General features: G+C 41.8%; 1 protein-coding gene across 7 annotated transcripts; it reads right to left on the reverse strand.

Moving 5' to 3' along the window:
- Positions 1-100: 100 nt before the first annotated feature.
- Positions 101-25,081, reverse strand: LOC120727437 (5'-AMP-activated protein kinase subunit gamma-2-like). Of its 7 annotated transcripts, none has more exons than XR_005694539.1 (16): positions 24,739-25,081; positions 23,400-23,483; positions 21,500-21,755; positions 12,114-12,340; positions 9,787-9,838; positions 6,982-7,088; positions 5,263-5,344; positions 4,664-4,722; positions 4,535-4,580; positions 3,243-3,297; positions 3,002-3,128; positions 2,446-2,611; positions 2,309-2,346; positions 2,078-2,224; positions 1,807-1,990; positions 101-761 (listed from the first exon to the last, which is right to left on the reverse strand). XR_005694539.1 is itself a non-coding variant. In XM_040021670.1 (16 exons), the coding sequence occupies exons 1-16, from the start codon at positions 24,820-24,822 to the stop codon at positions 730-732; spliced, it is 1,656 nt and encodes a 551-aa protein (XP_039877604.1). In that variant the 5' UTR covers positions 24,823-25,073; the 3' UTR covers positions 101-729. The 7 variants fall into 7 exon arrangements, 6 of the variants coding, with proteins under 6 accessions (XP_039877604.1, XP_039877605.1, XP_039877606.1 ...); XM_040021670.1 differs by having other exon boundaries at positions 1,897-1,990; positions 24,739-25,073; XM_040021671.1 differs by having other exon boundaries at positions 1,897-1,990; positions 23,400-23,465; positions 24,739-25,066.
- Between the last annotated feature and the right edge of the window lie 2,589 nt (positions 25,082-27,670).

A 27,670-nucleotide genomic window follows, 5' to 3' on the forward strand; every position in this document is an offset into this window, starting at 1 on the left:
GGGTGTCAGAGATGGGCTGGTTCAGGTGGTTGGTGGATGGCTATAGCCCCTTTCCACTAATCTAAGGCATCTGTACGCAACTCATGAGTATCTTTGGCACTTTTTTTTTCCTTCTTCTAAATTTCCAGCCTGCACTGCATGGTCTCGTTAAAGGAAAGGCATGCACGACATAATGACCGCACATTTCTCATGCATCTCTGAATTGTTCGGTTTATGAGAACGCCCCAAGCAGCAATAACATGCAGAAAACTCAGGTTTTTAAAAACGTTCAAACACTTTTTCTATGACCTATTCTCGTTTCTTCTAATTTAGAGTCTAATCAGTCTTGTTTTAGCAGAATCATCAAGCAAGGAATGTTATGTACCTCATAAATGTCGGGACCCAAAACACAATTAGAACACACTGGACTTAATATTTACTCCGCCCATCAGTGGTTTTAATGTTGCAGCTGATCAGTGTCTACACCCTTAACATATGCATATCTGATCAGTGTTAAAAAACAAAACAAAGAAGAAATTCAGGAGAGAAAGAAAAAAAATCCAATCTTCAGTGCAGAAGTCCACTTCACTCAGCAGTCTAGCTCTTTGGGTTCCAAGCCTTTATTAGTGCATTGGTTTCAGGGGTTTCTGGGGCCTTCAGCCTGGCTCCACTCAGCCCTACACTCCCTACCTTAATGTTTCAATTTAATTACTCCCACCACATCTCCACTTAAGCTGATACATCCACATCTTATTCAGTCGCGTTCTCCTCCTTACAGGTATCTGGGGAGCAGAAGAAAGAAGGGGGAGAAAGGGGGGGGGGGGAAGCACAAGTTATGAATTAACAGGGAAAGGAAATATAAATATTGCAGTAGCGACAGGAGCAGAGTTTAAATTTTAATTTAATCCTTATATTCTTTTTGATTTTTGGAATTAGGCTCGACACCAATGACTGGAATTTTAACAACCATTTCTGTGTAACTGCAGTTACACACCAAGGTCAATAAAACCAGGTGTGTGAGCACAAGTCTGCCTGCTGTTACAACATCCCATCAACTGAACTTCCTGTTTTATCAAAACAATATTTTTTATTCTCCTTAAAACTCTCCACAACTGCCCCGCTAGACTTTGTTTAGACTCAGGAAGAACCCGAAACGACTTGAGAGACGTCAATAAGAGCTGGGTTAAAAAAAAACAAAAAAACAAAAAACTTCATGAGGTGACAAAGGCCTGTGTGCTGCGTTCTTTCAAGTACTTTGCACCATCTCTTATCTGATGGGGTTATGATCTGAACAAACCACACACAAAAAATTAAATAATAACTGTGCAAGCATGTTAGTTTCTTTCAAGCACATCAATACTAAATGTAGAGCTTGCTGCAGGCCAAACAAGCCAAACATCAGCAAAGCAGAGCATACATAGTTCATTAAAGTGTCTGGAGGGAGCAAACATTTGGACCGCAGTGGAAAGCCCTTTGCAAAACTGAAGTACCGCAAGTGTACGATGAATTCCAGTGCAATACTAACGTGGACTCATCCTTGTTAACAGAGGTTCCTTTTATCCTACTTACACATTATTCCTTGTTTCTAAACAAAAGCCAATGTATACTAAAAACCACCAAACTCGCATTTACTTTTAATTTTGCTCAAGAACCAGCTGCAAGTTTCTTCATCTATGCATTCTGTCCAAACACAAAAATCCACACAACACTGCTGCACAATGCTGCAGCCAGCAGGACAAACAGGACACTGGACAGATGGCCACCATGCCTCTTCATAGCCAGCTACAGGTGATAGCCAGCTGCGAGCCAAACAGGCATGTTTCCTACCTGGGGCAGGGTTAGAGGGCAGGTGGGGAGAGAGAGCTCAAGGTCCAGGGCAGAGGGGGAGTTGACGCTAGCAATGCTGAGCATCTATACCTGCAGGACTGAGCACCAGTGCCTGAAGGATGTCCGACAGGGAAACAATTCCCTCAGTACTGGAGCGCTCGTCCACCATCACCAACCGATGCACCTGGAACAATAACGCACAGTTACAGGTGAGCTGGAAATCAGCAGTGGGGCTACACCTGAGGAACTGAATCCACCGTCTGTGTCTTACTTCAGCTTTGACTATTCTGTCCACGATGGTCTCCATCGTTTCCATTTTATGGCACTTCATAACTCCTTCGAAGTACTGAGAGCGATGTTTCAGAGCCTGGGTCACTGAAATGTCCAGATTGTTGTACGTCTTCTCAGCAGCCAAGTTCTACACACAACAACACAATCAAAAAAACAACAGTATGCCCCAAGTATTTGATAAAGCAAAAAAATGTGGTATGTTTAAACTTACAATCACATCAAACTTGGAGTAAATATCCACAACTTTGCCTGTAAGAGAAGGAACAAAAAAATCTAATCAGTATAAAGTTGATTAGGTTGCGTTGATAAAAAGGTACACGATGCCAGTATTGAAGTTTGTGGTCTCACCGGAGTCATCCACCACAGGCAAAGCAGACACTCGCCGCTCCACAAAGATGTTGAGTGCTTTGATGATGGGTGTGTCTGGGTGGATGAAAGCAATATCGTGGTATGTTCCGATGCCCAGCTCGCCAAGAGTCTGTTTCATAAAAGCTGGCTTTGGCATCTCACACATCTGAGGCACACAAACACTCGTAGTGAAGAGGCAGGAAGACGTCAAAACAATTCATCCAATTTCTTCCTTTTAAAAAGTTGACCACTAGGGGGAGCCAATTAAGTGAAAGTGAGAGAAGACTAGAGAAAGCACCTTGAAGGTCCCCAGCCTGCATAATCTTAATCAGTTTGTGCCCTGTATTGCTCTATGTTATGTTCTGATTTTTTCATGCTTAAAATTAAAATAAAAAAAAATAAAAAAAGGGGGGGTTTGTTTCTTATTGAATCATGTATGTAGTTTAAAAGCCCATCTAAAGTTCATAATACACATTTGTACCTATATAAATTAAAAGAAATCAATAAACCACGTTGATCTTATGCATGCTAATGCAAGCTGATGGGTTGGACTCACAAAGAGCTGGAGGAACTTGAGGATCCTCTTGTGAGTGAGAATATAAAGTGCATTCCCTGTAACGGGGTCGATGACAGGCAGCCGGTGAATTTTGTTTTTGATGAGAGTGTAGACGGCGTCAAATAGGCTGCAAGCACAGCAGACGTTAGTTGCAAAAAAAAAATTAAAAAAAAAAAGAAAATCCTCTCACTCACAAATACGTAACGAGACATTACACATTTTATTCCTTCTGAAAACATACCTTGCATCTGGTGATATGTTCACCAGAGGTTTGAATGTTGCTTGAAGGTAAACCTCTGCAAGGCAGGAAACAAAACAATGGTGGCTTACAATCACTTCTACACAGACAATATATGCATCCATATATTTAAAAGAAAAAACAAACAAACAAGAATTTAATTATTTGCTCAGTGTTTTTCATACAGTCAAATGAAAAAACACCTTTCACAGGATTTTATGCAATACACCCCATAATTCACCAGCTTGTGGAACCGCCTTTAGCCTTAACAACTTGAAGTAATTATTTTCTCTATGGCTTTATCAGTCTCTCACATTGTTGGGGAGGAATTTTGGAGCACTTTCTTTTTATAATGTCGGTTTGAGTTAATTGACGTTTGTGGGTACTCGTAGCTCTTTTAACTGCCACAGCACTTCAATAAGGATGAGGGCTGGACTTTGAATCATTGCAAGACCTTTATTCTTGCACTTTTTCAGACACTCTGTTGCAGATTTGCGGCTGTGTTTGGGAACACTTCCTGTTGCATGACCCAGCTTTAGCTGTTGGACCGCGGGCCTTCATGCGTGACTTCTGGCAACCCTTCCAAACAAGTAATAAATGTTCAGTCATTTTCTAATTGTACTGTGATGAACTTTAACATGCTACTCGAGGCTCGTAGAGTTCTCAAAAACCCGAGTCTGAGTGCCTGGTTTTTGGCAGTTTCTCTGAGCACTGTGCAGTCTGACCTTGGGGACATTTTGCCGATGGGCCAATGTAGCACTGTTTTAACACACACCTGAATGCTCCAGACCAGTAAAAGCAAATCTGCTTTTACAGAAGTGATCAAAATTACTGATCATCAATTAATAAAGAGCATTTCATTATCAGCACTCAGCTGCTACTCTTAATTCCTATGAACACAGTAAGGGTGTACTTAGTTTTTCCACATGACTGCACAGAGTCCTGTGAAAACCTTTGCATTCACATGACTGTATGTTATTCCTTCTAGTGGAAAGTTTGACATCATTTGTCTTATCCATTAAGGAATCATTTGGTCTAACGGGGTTTCATTTTTATTATCAGCGTGTCATTGGATACAAACAAGTACAAATAGTTTTGGGTCGGGTGGAATTTTCTCATGTATCACACTGACTTTTCTTTTTTAATCTTTTCTACACTCCCAAACAGACAAACAGCATTCCTTCAGCCTCAGTCCAAGTCAGGTATTTATTCATTTTTTCTTTTAATGATCTTTTTTGGTAAAAATGAAAGAAACCCTTACAATATCCATGCACCACAGGAGAACAAGCACTTACCTCTCCACGTCTCGAGCTTATGTTCCTCTAGTTCATAAATTTGCACCTGAAAGAGAACCAAAAGAAAACTGTACGTCTTGGAGGAACGAGGGGTAAATCTCACACGCCTTAGCTGTGACCTGCACCTACCATCGGTGACTTATAGTATCTGTGTAGTATGATGATGAAATCTGTGATTGTCAGCATTCCTGCAATGAAAACAGGCATTAAAAAAAAAAAAAAATCACATTGAAATAATGAATAACACACAGAGCCAAGCCTGCGTGCAGCTGGGTAGAGACAGCGCTTATAAGGGCGTGGTCTAAACAGCACACCACAGCTTTATTCTCACACTGACTCTGCATTCATTATTCATCACAAGTCGTTTCAGTAAAGCACAGCAAATCCAATTCACCTCTGCTCTGCCTTTTGACACCACTGTAGTGACAGAAGTTTACAGAGATGTTTTTCTCATTTTCTTTTTATCATCTAAATTCTTAATACAGGATTTCTTCTGCATTTTATAGCTTATTATACAACTCTATTACAAGAACTTAAACTCTTGAACGTATACTCACACAGTAAAATGTGTAAAAGTCAAATACAGACCACAATTGACTGCATCTTTGATGGGGAAGCTTTTTAAATGTCCAAAAAAAAAAAAAACCCAAAAAAAAATAGCAGTTCCTTCAATAAACTGTATTTTATTTAGCGAACAATAAGAAAGGCCTATTTTTCAAGTTTCTTACCCACAAAGCTTTGCTTCTCTGTGTCCCATAGTGGAGCAGCCCGCACACCGTTGGCTACCAAGGCAAAAAAGGCTTTCTTAACCTGCCAAAGAAACATTGAATTGATTGCAGGTGGTGACTGTTCTGTTTATTATTCTGTGAACTCTTAGGAGTTAACGCCTATCATAAACCGATACACCTTTACTGGCTATTTTATTAGTTACACCTTCATAGTACTGGGTTGGATCTGCTGGAAACATTGCTCAGTAATTTTGTCAGCTGCACATCTGTGATGTAAATCTCCTGCTCCACCACATCTCAAAGGTGCTCGGCTGGACTGAAATATGGTGACTGTAGAGGCTACTTGAGTGCAGTGAACATGTTTCTTGAACAGTCAAGTTCAAGATACAAGTTTTGAGATAATTTGAGTTTTGTGACATGATGCTGGAAGCAGGTAATAGAAGATGGGACACTGTGGTCATAAAGATGACCATAAAGATGGACATGGTCAGCAATAATAATCAGGTACTCTGTGTTGTTTAAGCACTCAATTGTTACTGAGGGGCTTAAAGTGTGCCAAGAAAATGTCTCCAGACCATTACACCACAGCAGCCTGAACTTCATCTTGTTTACGCCACACTTTGATACTAGAATTGTAATTTTGCAGCAGAAAATAAGGCTCATCAGACCAGACAACATTTTTCCCATCATCTACTGTCCAGTTTTGGTGATCCCACACAAATTTTAGCCTCTGTTCTTATCCAACAGGCACCTGTTGTGGCATTCTGCTTCAAGGTTCAACCCGTGGTGCTCAGAGATGCTTTTCTTACAGTTTACGTAGCGAGTGGTTATTTGTGTTACTTTTGCTTCTCTATCAGCTTAAAGCAGCCTGCCCATTTTCCTCTGACCTGACATGAATAAGGCATTTTGACCCAGAAAACTGCTTCTCATTGGATATTTTCTTTTTTTCCAGACCAGTCTCTGTAAACTCCAGAGACGGTTGTGTGGGAAAATTCCAGGAGATCAGCTTCTGAAATACTCAGACCAGTTCATCTGTCACCAACCACCATGTCACCTTCAGAGTCATTAAAGTCATCTGTCTTCCCCTTTCTGATGCATAACTTCAACAGGTCACCTTGATCATGTCTATATACCTAAACGCACTGAGATGCTGGCATATGATTGAGTGATTAGATATTTGCATTAATAGTTGAACAGGTGTACCTAATGAAGTGTATAGGTTTTCTTTTAGGTCTTGTAGTGTTTTTTGTCAAAACCACAACATTTTAATATGTCATGAAGAGCTATCCAAGTATTTCACAGACTAGATTAGATACATGAAAATTAATCCTGAATTGCAGTCTTATTGTCATGTTAAGTAGAACAGTACTCAAAATCTCTTGTGTAGTGTACCTCTCAATGACATTAGTTTTCCTTGGTTTTAGATAAGGATTATTAACCCATTGCCTTAGTGCATTTAGTAGTTAAAGATCTACACATCAAAGACTTTCGAGGATTAGTGTTTAACAGCTTTATGACAGTTTGATCAGCCACTTCACAGAAACTGCTGAGAGGTAAAATACTTCAGCTTAGTTTATTGAACATTAACTTAGCCTGAGTGCCTGCTTCAGTTTTTAAACCAAAAACAAACAAACAACAACAACAACAACAACAACAACAACAAAAAGTCATAACAGCTTTGTCTGCAGTCAAAAGGACAGAGTATATTATTGTGCTTACTTGGAGTGCTGTGTCAAACACAACCAACTTTGAGCTTGTGGGGACGATGTCATAGCACTTGTGGGATTTCATAAAGCGCATGTAAATATCACTCTCGGGTTCAGCAGCTGCAAAACAAAACAAAAAATAAATAAAACCAGTGTGAAAACACTTCCAGACTAGTGTCGTTCTATCAAAAAAGCAAAGCAAGCTGTGCTCGTTTAGTAAAATCTAAAAATTGGCATCATTTAAAACATAGTAAAGTGAAAGAAAAAAAAAAAAGAAAGAAAAAAAAAGTGTGTGCGTATGTATGTATGTATGTATGTATGTATGTATGTGACTATGTAATTATTATTGCCTGTTACCTGTGGTAACGCAATTTATAATTAATATATATTCTGTATTCAGTTATGAAGGTTCTATTTGTTGTTTGCGAGCTGCCGTTGAGATGCTTGCATGTGCCCGGGGCTGTTGATGGTTCGTTTGGTTGGTTGCAACGATGGGCGTAGCTGCGGGAAGCTTATTGTTTTTTGTTGATGAGTGAGTATAGGGGTGGGATTTAATAAGTTTTCTTCGTCCCACTCCTTTTCAGGTAATTTTTGTCTTGTGCACTTTATGTTCAATATATGTATTTTTGTTGTGCCTGAAATGAACAAATAAATGAAATGAAAAATGAAATGAATCTCTCCTTTCATCTCAAAACAGCATTCTGTCATAAAGCTGCTCACATGCCAGTTTACATCCATCCTTTACATTAGCGCCATCTTGTGGCCACAATTGTCTCTGGAAACAGGCGCAACTCCGCTTACATCTGGTTTCACTGAAAACCGTTGTGTCTAGATTTCATAGTTAATTCGTGTCCTGTTAAAAATGGACTGAGCTTGTCAAGCTCGGAGACCAACAGCTTCTTCTAGTTGTCTGCACTTGCACATTGTGGATAAATCTCAGGCAAGCTGGCTCTGCATGCTCTGCATAGGGTGCTGTATTTTGTGTAGAAACAGAGCTAGCAACCCCAAGTAAACGGTTTCTCTGATTCATCAGCGTAATACAAGTTTTCTCTTACTAACCAACAGGGTCAACATGTGTAATCTAGAGGAGGTCAAAGTGTTATGTAAAATAGTCTTTAATAACTCATTTAGCACCTTATGAAAGAAAGTTCTGATAATGAGACCAAACGTCAGCGCTTACAATGTCTGGTTTTACAAAGCAAAGAGAAGTGGTGCAGATACCATCACCGCCACCTTCAGTATAATATCAGTTTGGGGGGGGAACCAAATAAAGTTTAACCAGATATTTTGTTAAGACACCACCTTCATTTTTTATAAACAGTTTTAGCCACCTTGTAGACAAGACAGTGCTCAAGCCTTATAATTCAGCTAAAGCTTTTTATTTATTTATTTTAATATATTTAATGTACTCTGCAACAGACTGCTGGTCTGTTCAGAGTGCATCCTTTATTTTGTCCTACGTCACTTGGGAGAGCCTTCAGACTCTGAACTCAATATCAGGAGGCATGTCTGTGTTTCTGAACCATTTATTTCAAGATTTGTGGTCCTACAGTACAGCTACATTACAAACGTGATTCTACAGACTATGATAAGTTACTTTGTGTTCAAATTAATCTACATATAACACTCACGGGGAACTTTTTCTGCAGAACAATTTTTTTTATTTTTAATCACAATTTGCCAGTAATATGATTTTATTTGTAATGAGGTGCTTTCATTGGGTTTTAGAGCTAACGGTTTTAAAACCTCCTCCAGCACTGTAAGCTAATAGTAAATATTTAGGAGATAACTACAGAAGTAATATTTTAATTTCCGTAGAGGAAGGGGGAAATCTCACAGGGAGTATAAAACGAGAGCTTGGAAACAACACCACACACACACTAACCATTACGGGACTGAACCACTTACAGCCACTTTAGTGCTCCATCTTAGAGATAATTACGCTTTAAACATAGAAGTACACAAACAGTGGGAAAACATGGACAGGAAAGTACTGCAGGAGATAACATCCTTGCAACATGTTGCCGTGACAGAAAATTCACAGATAGGTTCAAGTAAAAGCTCATGAGTGATTTAATGCATCGTGTAAAATCGTGGAAATTATTTCAGTTGCTTAAGGTCAATTTAAATGTCTTTATTTTAAGTTGGTTTAGGAGCTTTCATTAACATTTCGATAAATATTTGTTTTATATTTCAAGGAGATGACATAGTTAGCACACCAATTAAAACCCTCCCCTACATGCTGTGAAGAGTGTGTGTGTGTGTGTGTGTGTGTGTGTGTGTGTGTGTGTGTGTGTGTGTAACCTTTGATTACCCCAATACATTGGCACCCAGCAGTCTGTATTGGTTATAATATGGTCTCTTGGGCAAATGTATGCGCATTGATTCGTCAACCCAGCCGCAACACTCAGTATTTAAAACAGTGACGACAAGGAGACGGGAGGCAAATAACGCAAACACACACACGTTTTGAGAGCACACCGGTAGAAAGCAGTCTGTGGGGGCAATCAGCAGGGTGATACTGACACAATTCGGATGAATAGCTGGCCCTCTGTGAACAGGTCTACACACGCGCTGCACACAGCGCACTGCGAACAGGGGGGGCAGTTTTTGTTTTTAACGTGGTACATTCACCTGAATCTGGCAACACGTCTTGATCATCTTCACCCTCATTATACCGAGCCAAGACTAATTGAGGTGAAGATAGCGCGCACGCGCACACACACACACACACACACACACACACACACACACACACACACACACACACAGGAAAAGGTGAGCACTGGATCAGCAAATATTGCAATTGGTAACTTACCATCATCGTCTAGATCAAGTTTCTCCAGCATGCCTTCGAATAAACTGTAGACCTAGGAGAGAGCAAAGGCACAAGTTCGCAGTGAAGAGCGCAGCAAGTCCCCACAGCACACACACAAAAACTTTGCTGTAAATTGTGAGAGCGCAGCAGCGACGCCGACTTTTTCCCCAGCGGCCCCAGGAGACTGTGATCGCACCGAACGCGGTGCGCAAAACAACCAAAACTACTAAACCGCAACGTGCGACCCTGTCGCTGTACCGATTACGTAAACCTACAACAGGTCCGCTAAATATACGCAGGTAACGCGATAAGAACCCTCGCGCGGAGGAGGTACAACTTTAGCGGCACAATATTAGACTTCTCACACACGCACACACCCCCTTAAAAACTCGCAGTGGAACAGTCCTGATCCATTTGCTGCAGCGGAGGAAACCAACGCTGCTCATACAGCCACTGCACAGACGCGTGAGCAGTAATCCAGCTGCAACGAATCGGCCCAATTCATTGTTAAAGCCTCAATCTGCTAAACTCACCACAATAACAGTCGCTGGCACGAAGAGTGTGGGGGGGGGAGTCGGCGGGGGTACAGATAGAAAGCAGGAAGCACCGTGCGCTCAGGACACACCCCTCCGTGCAGCGCAACCTGGGTGCTTCGCCATATAAGGAAATCCCTTGTGTTGCTTAGCAGCAAGAAGCTGGGGATTCCTTTGTCACATCCACAGAGATAATTTCTTCAGACATAACGAGACACATGGCTGAACTAAAGCAACTCTTTGGGGTCCTTGTAGTAGGAGCCCGAGAATATGGCATGCAGATTGTGCTGACTCCCTCTCCCTCACAGCACAGTGCAGTAGCCAGCCGAAAATATGCCGTGTCATGCTGAGATATTTGCATACTCAAAGTGCGCTTGTTGACACCCGATTTCCCCTGGCTCCTAATTTGCAAGCACATATTCACAAGAAGCCACTGCAGCACAACGGGAGAGCATCCGCATGCCTACTCGTGGATGTTCAACAGCCCCCACCCTCTTCCCCCCTGGTGTTGCCCTGCAACGGTGACACAGCGCTTCTCTTGTCCAAAAAAAAAAAAAAAAAAAAAAAAAAAAAGAACTACCCCTGCACTTTCATAAATCTCTGGTTGCGGCATCACAGTAGGCACCGCTTTTGGGTTAAAGGAGAACTACGGGGAAGCAGACAAGCACAGATCTATGAATTTAATCACTTCTGGCCAAAAGGTAAACTGCAACAACTTCAGTTTATTTTCCAAGTCTCCCTTAAGGTATGACAGAGGAAGCGCAGAGGAGCTGACCCGCACCGGCTCATCGCCCTCCAACCACAATCGTGTGTCCCTGGGTGTTAATATCAACCGTATACAACACTGGTGATGAAATATTGATTTACCATCGTTGGCTAGAATCCACAATCACTCAAAGTAGACGGGTCTTCGGATAATTATTCATTAAAGCAGCACAGTGAGCGATGGAGTAATTCCTCTCTAGCTCAAAGAAATCTGGTATAAAATCCAGACACAGGCTGTCAGAATCCAAATAAACCTTCAGTGAAAAGTCTTGTGACAAAGACTGAACTTGTTCTCAGCTGTTTTTCCGGTTACAGTCAATTATGCAGTGGCTTAGCTGACACTGAAAGCTGTTTGAGTTATGGCTTAAATGTCAAGACAATGTTTACACCCTCTCCTCTGCAGCTAGAGCAGCTCAGAGCTTATGGTACAAACAAAGTCCTGCTGACGCAAGAGCAAGGCTTGAGGAAAAGCGAACCTGAATTAAAAGGATTTGCATCTCTGCCTTCTGTACACCACTTTGCAGATAAACTCATGACTCTGAGTAAACAAAGCACATGACTCATAGATGGGAGACATGCAAGCCACTGTTATTCAGGCACAAAGGGAAAAAAATAGTTATCAGCTTCCCATGGAGTCTTTTTTTGTTGCCAACACTGAACTGGTGCAAAAATTAGTTTACCTGCAAGGAAGGAGGATACGGCTCAGTAGCCTTGTTATTGACCTAAACACACATATTTCATGCAGTTAAATCCTGATCCCTGAGACAGTTCAGTCAATGCCTGTGAACTTGTGTGAACTTCCACCTTGCATAGTTATAGCATCATTGATCTGTATCTGGAGTTTTGAGATGCTGTACATGAAGCCTGGCTTATGTTTTGTTTATTTTGGTGCAGGAACGTGCAGCAAACCATCTGAAAGACTCACTCTAACTTCCACTCTTTTAAGAGTTAAAGCTCACGGGCATTGGCTGAATTGCCCTGGGTCAAAGATAAATTCTTAAAATAGATTTTTTATCTTTTTTGACTCACTTGTTGTGAGGTAGAATAAGGTGGCACGGGGCTCGATGAAGGGATTGGGGGTTTAGCAGAAGGGAGGCTGAGGCGCTGTCCTGTGTCCGGAGGTGTGGAAAGGGAACGAGAGCGAGAGCTTTGCTCCGGGCGTTCAGGGCTGGGGCCGCTCTGCTGGGCCTCCTGGGTGAACACTGGTTGGCTGGATGCCTGGGTTGGGGTGTGGGGTGGTGTAGAGAGTCCAGAGGCTGAAGAGAGATACAGAGTCCAAAATAGATATCTCAGCTTATCTCTTGTTTCTCTGGATGTCAATCCATACCGCACTTTCAGCAACACCGAGACGCAGCGCTGATTGACGTCTATGATAAGCATTGCTGCTGGAGATGCCGTCAACGCTGTCATAGGCAATAAACGGAGGAGCAAAAGCGATCTGAACTAGGAGATTTCCATGAGCTGAGAAATAACACAGATACTGAGATAAAGCTTTAGTGGCCCTGTTTTTTTACACAGGGATACACAGCACTAGAAAATCAACATTTCAAAGACAGCTGTAAAATCGACTTCAGTCATGAAATTAGCAACATATTCAAGCTTTAATAGACAAGTGGGAGCATGTTGAAGATTAAAGAAAAATATGACACTGATTCAACTGCCAATCTTCAAGTTTATGCCTGAAAAGCAACAATGACATCAAATAAAGAGTTACTGAACTAGAAAAGTTTAAAAGAGTTTCTGCACCCGCTGGGTGGCATGGTGGAGCAGTAGTCTCCATGTTCTCCCTGTGCATACACGTCCTCCAAATAATCAAGCTTCTTCCCACAGGCCAAAGACTCTATATAGGCCATGGATGCGAGGAAGCTGAAGTGCTGAAAGTATGAATATATGGTTTAATATGACTGGTAGCCTAAAGCACTTTGAGTGGTCACTAAGACTAGAAAAGCACAATTTAAATACCAGTTGATCTAATGTGGGTCACAATGGGGAAAAAAAAAAGAAAACACTATTCATCATTGTAAATATTATAACCATAAAACATTTAAATTGTATGGTTAGCACTGTTTCCTCATAATAGGAAGGTCCTGGGTTCAAATCCATCATCTGTGTGGAGTTTGTACATTCTTTGTCTTCACCCACAGTCCAAAGATATACACTTAGTGGGGTTTGGTTAATTGGTGATTCTAAGTTGTCCGTGTGTGTACAACCTGTCCAGGGTGTACCCCACCTCTGATTGCTGAGATAGGCTGCAGATCCCATCCCAAGTCCCTGAATTAGAAGAAAATGGATGGTACTAAGATAGAAATGCCTGAATTATCCATTTACAAACAAACAAAAGACCACGGTGGTGTTTGTGGGTTTCACTTCTTCCGTCGTGTTAGACGTCCTCTCGGGACTGTGTGGGATGTAATTACAGTCTAGCTGAAGTCTAATTAGCAAGAAGTGGAAACACCTGTGCGGGTGCATAAAGTCTTTTGTTTTTGTTAGTCCATCTGAAACTCAGCCTGGTTAGTGTCTTGGTATTTGGTGTTAACATTTTTCCCGTCCTCACTTTAAGTCAGACACACTCCAGGTCTGCTGTGCTGAGAGGGAATCAGGCTGAATCCCGAGTCCAAAAGCTGAGCTCCTGTTACTCATCTTTGGATTGGAAACTCATTAACGCTGAATTTGATGCATGTCGTTATAATTAAATGTGAATGTCTGAAACTAATCAGATTAAAACACAAGCAGAAGTAGAATAAAAATGGATTTGAAAGCTATTTAATGCTATTTTAATACGATTTTTGTTCACGTACACTGAAAATGTAATTTTCTTTACTCCTATGTTTACGCCACACTTTAAATATAAATGATACTGACTCATAAGTCATAGACTTTCATGAGGTATATTCAAGTTCATTAATTAAGTGGCTGTGTCTCTATAACCACCGAATCTAAACTGTAATTAAACCTGTGACATGTTCTTCAACATGACTGCAGAGACCTGACAGCTGCTGACTTCTGCATCTACTAATGGGAAAAAAAATCCTTTGAAGGCAACACCCAGCTCGACTTAGCTGAGCAGATCTACACTCACCAGCCACTTCATTAGGCACACTTGTTCAGCTGCTCGTTAATGCAAATATCTAATCAGTCAATCACACAGCAGCAACTCTGTCCATTTAGACACGTAGACATGGCCAAGCGGACCTGCTAAAGTTCAAACCAAGCATCAGAATGGGGAAGAAAAGTGATTTAAGTTACTTTTAACGTGGCGTGGTTGCTGCTGGTATGAGTATTTAAGGAAGTGCTGATCTACTGGGATTTTCCCACACATCCATCTCCAGAATTTATAACGAATGGCCAGAAAAATGGAAAACAGCAGTTCTATGGTCATCCCTTTACAGCTATAGTGTACCCATCTTCTGAAGACTGCTTCTATCAGGATAACGCACCATGTCACAAAGCTCAGATCATCTTAAACTGTTTTCTTGAACATGACAATGAGTTCACTGTACTCAAACGGCCTCCACAGTCACCAGATCTCAATCTGATAAAGCACTTTCGGGATGCGGTGGAATGACAGGACCAACTCGGTGGCGCTATCATGTTAATATGAACCAAAATATTTTCTTGGATTAGTTTTGAAGACAAAAAAAAAAAGAGGGCCAGCTTAGTATTTGCGTGATGTACCTAATAAAGTGTCAGGAGTGTAACTGGAGAAAAGAAGGTCTTTCTTTTGTTCTTTGTGTCCCTCGAGCATAACCACGCCGATTACAACATAAGCAGCCACATTAAACATAACTCCACTGTGAGAGTCAGCTGTCCGTGACGCAGCTCCTCCCGTTGAAGTGTCAGATTGTAGGTGTGTGTCACATGACAGCCACCACACACGCTTTTCACATCAGGCGCCCACGATCTTACGCAGGATGACATGCGACACTCACGCTGCACTGGCCTCATCCCAGTGACATATTTCTGAGGCCAGACAATGAGTGACATGGATGATGTGGAGCAAATGGTTCAGATTACAAGGCCTACAGCACGGGACGTCCAGAACGGTTATTACTGACAGTCGGTTTCAAGCAAGCATCAGCATTAGTCAGTATTTATATTTAAATATTCCTAGGAAATAAAGCATGACCACTGTAAACTTAGTAAGCTGTATTCCCAAATGAGTCAGCTTTAAAGTCTGTGTATTGGCGTCGGTGTGGATTTGTTACTTTACCTGTTAAAAAAACAAAACAAAAAAAACCAGTAATTACATGCCTCATAATCAAAAACTACTACTGGTAATGATTAACTCAAGTTATAAGATATCTTTTCTTAAAGGAGGCTCAGTGTTTCAAGCAAACATTTTTGCTCGGCCTGTCCAAGCGCACTCCACACTATCTCTTGACATTTAGTTGGCGTGGCCTCTCTGGTGTGCCCTGCTTCCGCTGTGTAGCCTTCTTATTTTAGCCACGCTGTTGTGGCACATTCCACAGGAGCAGATAACAGCGGGGTTGGGAGCCTTCTCTTTAGCCCAGTTAATAAGGGGCAGCTAGCCCAAACCCAGGAAACAGGAAATGGATGCCTTGCTGCAAGCAGTCCATCTAACAGGTTTTTTTTTTTTTATTACATCTAAAAGTGAAAATCTATGTGTGCAGGGAGATAAAAGCAGCAGTAATTTATCATCTCTCTTTAACCTGATAATGAAAGTGCCAATTCCTTATCACAGTAACACGCTAATTTGTTGATTAGTGTATTTTCAAGCACAAATACCAAACAGGATTTCGTTCCAGCATCTGAATTATGCGAATATGCTCTTTGTTTGTTTTAAATCATAATAAATTTAACAGTTTTGGGTTTGCAAGTCAGACGAAAAAGAGAAATGCAAAGCCATATTCTTGTGATTTATAAAATCCCGATGACATTTTTCACTATTTTCTGATTTTTAACCTCTTGTCAGCCTGTCAACTCAGTTATCAGACTAACTGATAGAGAGTTCAGTTCTTGAAGAACAGTTTTATTCCAAAAAACAACATGGCACTGCAGCCTTTAGACAAGTAAAAGTATAAGGTGTAGCTTGTAGAGATGGTAGGGATTTGCAGTCATGACACCAATCACCCATGAGGGTTTAAATAATTTTCTAGGAACAAGAAGAATTTGACAATTGGGGTCTTCGATAGGTTAGCAAAATCTCAACTGTGCTACTGACAGTAGAAACTCATGTACACAACATTACCGAGTAGCAAACTGGTATCTAATTGGCTCTGACAAGAATTTTTACACGCAGGTGTCTACCTCCTTAAGGGTGCGGCGACTAATATAAGCGACATGGTTTACGCAGTGTAGATGCTCGGAGTCAAAGGACCTATGGGTCAGGCTGAGGCCCACAGTGCCCACAGTGAACTTCATACAGCCACATATGGACATGCGTCATTACGACAGAGGACTCTGCTCCTCTCGTCTACTCAGCCGAGGTCAGACTGGCTCTAAATCAGGAGCTGTGAAGTTTGCGATAAAGCGCCACTTGAACACCACAAAAATGACCCTCAGTGCTTTACTAACACGAACTAAACACATCACAAAAACTGCATTACATCTCCAATGGTGATCTGGTATTTTCGTTTGGCATCTCTATTACTTCTCGTTTTCCACGGCTTGCGTTCAATCGTGAAAACCTGAATGATGTACATAAATGTAAATGATTCACCCACACGTAAGGAGATGTGTTCTGATTATCTCTGCTTAAGCTTTAAGCTGAAATGCTTCCTGACTATTTTAATGAAACACTCCAAATGGAGCAGCTACTCTGAGCTCCCTTTGGAAATGGGACAGAAATAAGGACAATGAAGCGATGCTACATCAGGCTGAGTGCCTATAAATTGCTTCGTTATGACATAATGACAGGATCACAATAAAATAAATACATATAACTTTTGCATTTTCATCTTAAAGTGGACTTCCTTATTATTTAAAGTTTTTTCTCCTCTTTAATCTGTACACAGATTTTGGCAGTGAGCACAAAAGACCCACCGACCTGCTGATGTAATCTTCTGTTTTGCAGTGTAGCCAATGAGAACCAAGCTGGTTTAAAGGGAAGATGAATAGAGGTAGTGAATGAAACCGAGAGACTTCACATTGCTAGCTAATGGGAAATAAGACACGTTTTAAACACTAAGTTTTGCAGACATACTTTAGTAGAGTTCATGGAACTGGACATGAGTATAATGGGTCTCCTTTAAGACATGAAACAACTAAAACACACACCTTAATCGCTAAATTAGCAAAGACAGACAGTGTGAATCAAGCACAATGCAGTACGTGCATGTATATGAATTTAGCCAAGCGATCAATAAGTGCTGACTCCACGTCAGACCCTCCTGCATAACTTTAGCACCACTGACCTGTGTCCAGTTATTTAGCACGAATGCATGGTATGCTTTTGTGAAATCAGAGATCAGCCATGAAACCAGCCACTAAGAGAAGCTCTAATGGCCACATGAAATGACACTTAATAACCACACATACATATATAGACTAAGAAAAAAAGAAAGCTGCTCTTATTTAATATAATTTGCTATGACGAGAATAACCTGAACGGTCAATGTTAAGTATATTTATTGAGACATTTATTCATGCATTTAAAGTTGTAAGTTGATAGCATGGACAAAATACATGAAAAAGGAATTTATACAACATTTTAGGGCAAAGCTACCCAGGAGCCAATATTCTGAGGTAATGAGCACAGCTCTGTTTGTCCAGCACTGATTTACCATTTTAGCCTGACAATGAGGTTAAACTACTACTTTCATATCACATCACCCTGCTGATAGCCATATTTATACACAGGAGCGCTCTTTACTGCAGTATCTCATATATGAGGTTATGGGTTTGGGTTTTGAGCTGTTGGCCTACAAAAATCCTGATGGTTCTTTTTCACTATTTTCTGACTTTAAATTACTAAATAATAAGCAAATTAAATGTTAGAGAAAATTGTTTTGAATGTCTTTCTACACATTACCAGACAGGTAGGATGCCTCGGACTGATGCCTCCCGCCTAGCCCATCTTGCTCCTTCCGTTTCTTGCTTCTCCTCAAGCTGCCAAACCTCTTCATGGAACACAGTGGGTGGTGGGCTCCTAAGCTAAATTTGACCATGACCATCCGCATCACAAAAAGAGCCCCATAAACTGCCCCAGGTAAGAGTCACTCCATTTGCTAGATAAACAAAATCGTACAGGTTAAAAAAAAAAAAAAATCCAGCCGCCTGTGTTTGAAGGTGTCTTTTAGGGAGGAGTTGGTCCTCTGGAAGCTGGATGCCTTCAGTGAGAGGGTAAAAAATATAACTATGCGAGAAAAACAAACCTCAGCTGTTCTGTCAAGTTCCACATTGCATTTGTTTTTTTGGAGGTACCTCTCTAGTTCTGAACAGAAACAGACAATCACAGCGGGTGCTGAGTACAAGCTACTCTACAAACCACAGAGCCAGCAGCAAGCAGGTCTAACACTCGATAGAAGAGAGTAGAAAAGCTGTGAATTCCACCGAGCCTCAGCAAAGAAATGTTCCCATTTGCGAGTGATGCAAATTGCAAGTGTGGCCAGACTTCAGCGCATTTCCCCCTGCTCTCAGGAGTGTCAGTGCTGTGACTTGTCAGGTGCAGCTGTGAGTGATGTTACTTTAATATAGCACTGGTGTCAGCAGCGTGTAAAAGGAGGCCAGTCTGGAAAGGAAACCCCACCGATTGGCTCGAGCTGCGCATCTCCCCGCCTCCTGTCTGCCACTGCCCTCCCTCTGCTCGCAGAGTAAATTCAGCACAGGAACATCTGTTTCACTCCGTCTTAACACAATGTAACAGAGAGTGGGGATAACGCAACCTCAAGGTTCCCTTGCATAAACGTCTCCTTCATTTAAAATTCTTCTAAATCTGCAGTTCGACATCACCAAAGAGCTGGAGGATACGCACCACTGGCATTTGTGGAGGCAGTTGTAATTTTCGGGTGCCTGACATTTAGGATTGCTGAGGCCTGCCCCCATCAGATGACAGCAGGGGGACATCCCATGTTCTGTCAGCTGATCAGAAAGCTTCCATTCAATACCCTCTCCTACCCTTAACAGATGGCCGCCTCTTTGCTGCCCACATTAGCTGAAGCATGCCCAGCACAGATCTCAATTAACATGTTATGCAAGTGTTCCAATCTGCTCAGTTGGTCAATGGCTGATATGAATTTCAGATATCAGTGATTATCACCTAACAGCCACTGAATAAAGCCACTAACGCTGTCATTCCACTGAGAAACCGAGAGAAAATCACTCATTTCAAGCCAGTTTGAAGCTAGTTAAGTGTGAAAGCCATAAAGCACTTAAAGTCCTTTGATCTCATCTGTGACTTTATAAAGTCATTGTGCCCTTGTAAGGCCTGCATTTTATGAATTTAGAAACTCCCTACTTCCTTTATTTACCGACAACAAGCAGCCCACAGTAGCAACAGAGAGAGTGAGAGGGGTGGAAAAAAAAAAAACCTCTGCATGGCTGTGTGAGGAGCTCCTGAGAGTCTGGTCACTTCCAGATAAGGCTATGAAAGCGCTACACTTGCCTTGAGCAGCGAGAGACTGACAATGTCCAGGCGACGTGAAAACACATATTTAGACCAGCGGGGAAAGAGGAAGCATTCTAGTCATATTTGCAGCAAGTGCACCTAAACATGAAAACCTGCATCCTGATGAATGATATATGTAAATGATCGAGACCACACAAACGTCTGCAAAAATACTCGTTTACTTGCAAATATGTTAATAAAAGAGGTGACCACAAAGGTTCATTAGAACTAGTTTGAAAGTCAAATGAAGACAAACTAGGCCTTCAGTGCACCCTTGTGGCAAAACTGGGGTTACTACAAAAACATCTGACTCCAAAAAAAAAAAGTGAACAGATCAAGTGCCCACTCAGTGACTTTATATTTAGTTATAAATACTCTGTCGCTATTAGTCACCAATAATCTAAAGCCACATCATTAGTGAGCAGGAAGCGTGCTTTGCCTCAGACCACATCTTACACTACTAATCACCAGCAACTGGGATGGGAGGGATGGAGCAGCTGGGGTGTGTTTTGGTCCCCGTTACTATCCATAACAATCTCCAGAGGAAACGGAGCACACTGGCTTTTACAGTCTGGGCTCTAACAGAGCTATTCCAGCAGCTCTGCCAAACTGACCCTTTGCGAGGAAACAGAGAAGAATGGGTACTTGCACAAGCCAAAAAATCAATGACTCATCCTTTTAGCTGTTTGATGCTTGCTTCCAGCAGGGCTGTTTCCATGTAGGCAGGGTGGGTTTTTTTTTTTTTTTTTTAATTTATGTAATGACCAACTACCAAAAAAAATGGAGACACGAGAGCTGAAGATGTGCCAGTTAAATCTGGTCTTCATAAAATGAGACCTTGTTCTGCCCAGTCTCATTTCTACTAATTTGTGCATACCAGTATTACCATTATGCAGCTCGTGAGTTTTTTAATGCGCGTACTGTGGCTGGACTCCAAACTCCAAGGATGCCGAGCTTGAAACCTAATAACAAACTGCCTGCACGGCTTAATGCTGGTGGGGGGGAGAGAGAGATGATAACTTAATTCTGATAATAAACAAAGCCAACCATTTCCTTTTCCTAGAGAAAGTTGTTAACATCTGAGAGGAGATTATGAAGAATGTCTGTCTGCGCTCAAGCGACGGCCATCTGTCTGACAGGACTCGTGACCTTGTTGGCTGCAGAGCAGCACAAAACAAAGAAGTTACTTTTTCTCTTTCTACTCAGAGAAAACCAAAAACTCCACTTTCTTATTGCTACAAAATATGGAAGCTGATAAAAGGAGATACAGGGAGAGGTAGTGGGAGTGGTTCGGTGAATGAGTGTCTAATTTATACAGGTGGTTTTTGTTTTTAATTTCTTGTTATTTTGGTTTATTTCTTATTTATCTATAGGAGAGACACTAGATCTGCAATTGTGAGAATTAAAGGTTCTCTGAAACCAGTCGGGTATCAAAAGGAGTGCACCGTTTTGTGTGCCGTTCTCTGGTGTGACAAAATAAATATTGTTCTCTGCACCTCACCTGATTGAACTTTGTCGTGAGGTGAACCGACATTGTCAGATATCTGATATCTGAACTGATGAATTGAAAATGCAGACGCCTTGGTTCCTGTGTGGGGGTTTTACCTCATGTACGTACAGCAGGAAAACCAAATAATCTTTGAAATGACAGTTTCATCTATTGTGTCTTACTTCCTTTACAAGCGTCTTCCTCTTAGAACTCTGCTTTAAAAGAGGACTTCAAATATTTGCACAAGTTTCTTGCATGCATTCTTAAAACTATTAAAACAAAGATTCCAACAATGGATTCATGAACACTGCAGTGCAACAAGCAGGTTGCAGGCAGTGCAGTGTTTGCATTTCTACTTACCTCTCCTGGTTCTGGAAAAGAGTTTGATGCTTGAAGAGGGAGAACCGGACGACCGGAAGATACCGCTGAAGCTCAGTCGACGAGGAGACTTAGGGGAGTTCTGATGGGAGGGATAAGGGAAGATACTTTTGGGAGAACCTGAATTTGGCTTTGATTGAACTGGAGCAGACTGGGGACACGGAGGCAGTGTGGTGACGTCCGGGCTCTTGGCAGAACCTCCTTTTATGGGGCTGGCTGAACGAATGAGTCGCTCTCCCTGAGAGATAATAAGAAAGCAGATTTATTTATTTATGCACATTTGCAATTGCACGGTTTACGTTTAAGCGTGTAGCCACTGTTATGAGAGACAGCAAGTGCAGTGCAAAGCAAGGGGCTGTACTGAAAAAAGCAAAAGTAGTGAAGAGATTTATTGTGAAATGACAGCTGCTGATTGCACTTCTTTGGTCACTTCTCCTTTTTTTAAAAAAACAAAAAAAAAACCAAGTTTTGCATAGTTGGCCGCTTTGTGACAGTTAATGGTGTCTCTTAAAGAGCAGTATGAGAAGTTTCATATGCAAGGTGCAATAAGGCACATGTGCAATCACATTACAGTTGTGGTAAAAGACACTATAAAGACTAAAAATACTGATCAGTACACATTCTAACAACCAGGGAAAAAAAACAAGTGATGCATGAGCGCATAGATATTTGTTTTTCTACAAAGAACTGTGCCTTATCGTGCAAAACCTGTCTTTCTGTTATGTTGCCATGGTATGCAGTTCGGAGGAGCGCCACGTGATATGACAAATCAGTAAGGACACCATAACATCCACTATCAGACGATCAGCACTCCTCTTACTTAAAACTGCGGTAACAATATTTTTCAGTTGGGCCTTCTGTGTTTATGAGTGTGCCTTTGCAAGGTCGATATCGTGTAAACAGATGGAGAAATCCTTCTCACTTTGCTGTGCCCATACCAAAACAAAACACGAGAGATGGCAGCCAATCTAGCTGGAGACAGAGAGGGCCTCCTCCCACCGCTGACGGCTGCCTGCTCTGGATGTGCCAACAACAAATCTTTTAACCGTTTGTGGGCTCGCCATACAGTGAAGCTTTTGATTATGCAGGGATCTCCGGCTCAGGGGCTGTTATTACTGAAAACAGTTACTGCAACAGGGGTGTTGCAGTAACAGTCTGTGGAGAATAATTACTCCCACCGAAACAGATAAACTGCATGTTGTGGAGAGAAAAAGAAAATAAACACTGGGGTCTAATGGGACATAAAAAAGATGTCTGATCTTAATACTAGAACTCAAAAAGAAGAAGAAATCAAGAAGAAGCTCCGTTTTGCCGTACACTAAGGGCTGGTCCTGCTCCACAAACACATCTTTATTCAAACCAATCCCCTAACTATCTGAGAGCACACACCCATCTTTGTTGTTTGCCAACAAATCTCACCCTTTCATTGTGCAAGAGCCTGTTAAGGCAAGTGAACCAGCTATCAGGGTTTAGCGTGGATCTAGATCTGCTTCTACAAAACACAAGGCGATGCAGGTTTTTACCTGCACCATGCAAATATTACTGAGATAATATGCATCTTGGCTGATATGAGGTAACAGTGGATGGTTAGTTGGTTCCTATTCAAATCAACTGGAGGAGACAGTAGGAAGAGACTGCTTTCTTTTAGAAAAATCAATTTCCTGTATGTGCTGGTGCTATGCCTGGACACTGTGGGAGTAATGTTACTGTAAGCCAGTGCGGGTTGGCAGAATTGGAGAGGATGACCTTGTCTAATATTTTGCTCTTGCAAATTCACATTTAATGAGCAGATAGATGCGTGGCAAGAAAAGCAAGCTCAGGAAAACAAAAAGAACAGTTGGCAGGTGAATGAATCATTTCACAAAAATCTTTCAAAATGTACCGTGTGGGCTCCGCTTTTGGTTGAGCCACTCGTCTCCACTTGAGGGGCATTAAACGCCCCGAAATCCTGCACATGAAGAGAGATCTGAGCATCAGGGATAAAGCAAACTTCACCCGGAAACACAACAGAAACATAAAACTGACACTTTATGTCCTTTTGTCCGCTTTTACGTGAAAATAGGTTAACCCCACCTGCTTTTGACTCTTAGCCTGACATTCAAAAAGAAGGTAAACATGTTTCGCCACTGCGGAAACTTCTGCAGGACAATGAAAGGCAAAACTCTTCTTCCCCATACTGTGGGCTGGTTTTGACATTACACTTCAGGCCGATGATGCCATGCATGTTGCTGCAGAAAGGCAGTTTTAACTGCACAGACGTAACTAGGCGAGTTTGCAGAGCTGTACTGTTATTTTATTTTTTATGCAGCTGTAATAGACTTTCCACCATGATTTTTTTTTAGAATGGGGAAGTTCACATAGCGATGGAAAGCTCCAACATCTAACACTTGAGCATTAACCACAGAAACAGAGCTGCATTCATAAGGTTTACGCCACACTGGGAAGGTTTTTCCAGCCTATAAAGCTGAAATTTTGCACTTGTCCATTTGTTATTCTCGAGCAAATTATGCAGCACACTGGATCTGATAGTGGATCCATGCAAAAACAAATACTACCAGGAGAGAAGCAGTTGTCAGGACAGAGTGACCAAAATTTTTTTTGAAACATGAGGTACAATAAAGCTACAAAGCCTCCCGCAATAACAACTAGGCTTTGTGGAGCTTGTGCAGAAAATGATTACACAATTGCAAATAGTTATTACCCAGTTTAATAAACAGAGAAAACTGTAAATCAGGGCCGTATTAGATCAGCAGTGTCATCGCCTGTTTTTGTGCCAGAGTAGACCGAATAATGTTGGGTTTGCATTAGAAAAACAGGATCTCACCAGGGACTCTGTGTTGGGATTTTTCTTTCCCCACAATTATTATTGGCATAATAACACATTTTTGTAAACATGATATGTAAACAATAGTTGCAGCCCTAACATGGGAGGTGGCTACAATCACAATAAAGGTAGAACTGCTGCACATGCTCAATGCAAAGAGGCAAAACACGTTTCTGAGTGTTTATAGGGAGCGTTTACATGCCATTAGGACAGATTAACCGAGTCCTGACTCAGAGACAACTGTCAGTCACGCACGCTCTTATGCGTCGCGTGCGCTCGCAGACTGCGATGCACCGAAATCGGCTAAAGCCCACTCAAAGTTACAGCCTTTTACCCCACCCACCCCACCATAGAGTCTCAGTAAGAAGCCAAATTATTTGATACTTCACCGACTTACTGGCATGTTAATCCGCAGACTTCTCCTCTTCTTTGGTATTTTCTTTGAGCTCCCCTTGCTGGACTCCATCACCGTGCTTCCCATGTTTTGTTTTTGGGGGGGAGGTTTTCCCTGCAAACGCGCAACACCTTAAAAAATAAAAATACAAAATACTACTAATAAAGTGTACTGGAATAAAAACTGCTGTATCGCGTCTGCACACCGTCTACAGCCGCCTCCACCTTCCCTTTAGCCTCGACAACACTGAGGAGCTGCCTCATCCACCAGGAAGTAGGTTTGGCCGTAAAAAAAAAAAGAGAGGCAGGGCACACACATGTTCACAAAAAAAATTAGAAGGCGTGCAACAGCGAGGACTGCTTACAGGTGTTGTGTCACACTGTATTTAACCCCACCCCCTCCCCAGAAGAGGAAACTGAGACCTCCCGCGGTCCTTTTCGCCTCGGTATTAAATCTACAGAGAAAAGAAACGCCTCCGCCGTTTCATCTCTGAGGATAAGTGCGGTAAAAACTATACTTCCTGTAGCTTCTTTGGTCGCACAGCCCCGGAAGCTGCTTTCCGTGAATTTGTAAATCTCAAGGCACTGTTCGGTTTTCTGAAGCGTTGTTCTTTCACACTTCTTCGAGAAAAAGGCAACAGCAACAAAAACAAACCCCTAACAAACACATTTTAAAGGGAACAACATGTTTGACACAGCAGCGCGCGGAGCTGACTTGTGCAGATGTTTCACCGACAGATGTCAGTGCCACTCTGATTCTGGCTGGATATGAATGAAAAGCTTAAAAACAACAACAACAATAATTAGTGCGAATAAAATGGAGGAATCGTGACCGGTACTTTATACCGCCTGCATCTTACAGCGTGTTTATCTTACTCTTTCCGTGTTTCTTTCAAAGTTAAATGCAGGCCTGACAGCTGTGTGGTAACCTCCACAGCTGCAGGGATTTTAAAAAATATATATATATCAACATGCTTCTCAGTCCTTAAACGGAGTTAAAAACATTTGTTTGATTTTGTAGTAGCTCTGTGCTTGAAGTTCATACTTTAATAAATCGTTGCTACTATTTTCACGTGCATCTCAAGGGTGTCAAACATAAGGCCCTGGGGACAGAATCGCCCCGGTAAAGACTTCCATCGGGTCCACTGGTGAGTTCTGTAAAATGTGGAGAGACAATTTTGTGAATTTTAGCTGTATTTTCTGAAGTTTTTTCAGCTTCTGCTATTGATAAACACCTCCCCCGCGGGTATTTACACTAAACCAAACTAATTAAGTAATAAATAAACAATTAAATGACCAACAAGTTCCTGGTTTGTCTTTTTACCCCTCTATCTACTATAGAAATGTCATTTCCTTTCCCAAGGGGTCCACAGTAAAAATAAATAAACTTTCTGGGCAGCAAGCTACCGGAACTGTTTTTTTTTTTCTTATATAAAGATATCTCAGGGATTAAATGTGTTGTTACAGGGTTTTGGGGTTTTTTACACTGACAGAAAAGTTCTAAGTGTAAATACACTGCATTGAGGTTATTTATAAGTTAGGATCATTTTAGTGATTTGCAGCAGTTGCTCAGTCACTGATCCCTGAGTCCCCTACTGTACACTCTGTACACACATGACTGTGTTAGTACCCACCCAGACAACACAGTCATCAAGTTTGCAGATGATACCACCGTGGTGGGGCTCATCTCAGGGGGATATGAGACGGCATACAGAGCTGAAGTTCAGAGGCTGTCAGATTGGTGTGTAGACAACAACCTGGACCTCAATACCACCAAGACAAAAGAACTGGTAGTTGACTTCAGAAGGAGGAAGTCCGAGCTGCAGCCTGTCAGCATCAATGGGGAGTGCGTGGAAAGGGTCTCCAGTTTCAAGTTTCTGGGTGTGCACATAGACACAGACCTCCAATGGAGCTCTAACACCTCTGCGGTTTTAAAGAAGGCCCAACAGCGTCTCCACTTTCTGAGAATCCTCAGAAAAATGGTCCTGAAGAAGGAGCTGCTGACCGTCTTCTACTGCTGCTCCATTGAAAGTGTGCTGACATATTGCATCGGTGTGTGGTTCTCCAGCTGCACCACAGCACACAGAAAGGCACTCCAGAGGGTCATTATGGCCCAAAAAATCATTGGACATTCTCTTCCCTCCCTTAAGGACCTGTACAGCACTCGCTGTCTCAAGAGGGCACGCAGCATCCTACATGACGGAACACTCCCAGGACACCGGGTGTTTAAGCTGCTGCCGTCTGGCAGGAGGTTCAGGCTGCTAAGGTCCCAGACAAACAGACTCAAGGACAGCTTTTACAACAGGGCAATAGCCCTGATCAATGCAAATGGCTGACCTGACTGGACCTACCTGGACTTTTTTTTTTTTTTTTGGGGGGGGGGGGGGGGGGGGGGGGTAACAATGTTTAAAACAATAATAATAATAATATTTATATTTATAACAAGGTGCAATAATAATGTGCATAATAACAGTGTGCAATACACATACACTTATTCTTCTTTTTTTATTACTAAGTTAATATACTGTGTTGTGTTGTTTGTGTTGCGTTGTGATGTGTCATATCGTGTCGTGTTGTGTTATATGTAGTGCCGACGTAGGACAGTTTTCCAATCTCATTGTACTACTGTACTATGTATGACAATAAAGAGTTATCTTATCCTATCATCTTCAATGCCACACCTGACTCCACCTCACCCTGTCCCTACCATGCTCCTCTGTATGCCCAGCTTCACTATACATCCAGGAGTTTTCTCTGCAGGCTTCCTTTTTTCCTCCTGCCTGGCAGATCCATATTCAGCATCCTTTGTCAGTACATCCACTGCCCCTCCTCTGCACACATCCAAAGCATCCCAGCCTTGCTTCTCTAACTTTATCTCCAAACCATCCAACCTGAGTGGTCGTTTTCTTGAAGTAATTCCTTACTTTGACCATCCT

This window comes from Simochromis diagramma, unplaced genomic scaffold (genome assembly GCF_900408965.1).
Source record: "Simochromis diagramma unplaced genomic scaffold, fSimDia1.1 OVJJ01000205.1, whole genome shotgun sequence".
Lineage (NCBI taxonomy): Eukaryota > Metazoa > Chordata > Actinopteri > Cichliformes > Cichlidae > Simochromis > Simochromis diagramma.

Coding starts and splice junctions, on each gene's coding strand:
- LOC120727437 (XM_040021670.1), bottom strand. CDS start 24,822: ATGGGAAGCACGGTGATGGAGTCCAGCAAGGGGAGCTCAAAGAAAATA. Junction 23,484..24,738: donor GTCTGCGGATTAACATGCCA/GTAAGTCGGTGA, acceptor CCTGATGCTCAG/ATCTCTCTTCATGTGCAGGA. Junction 5,345..6,981: donor TGTTTGACACAGCACTCCAA/GTAAGCACAATA, acceptor TTTCTTTGGCAG/GTTAAGAAAGCCTTTTTTGC.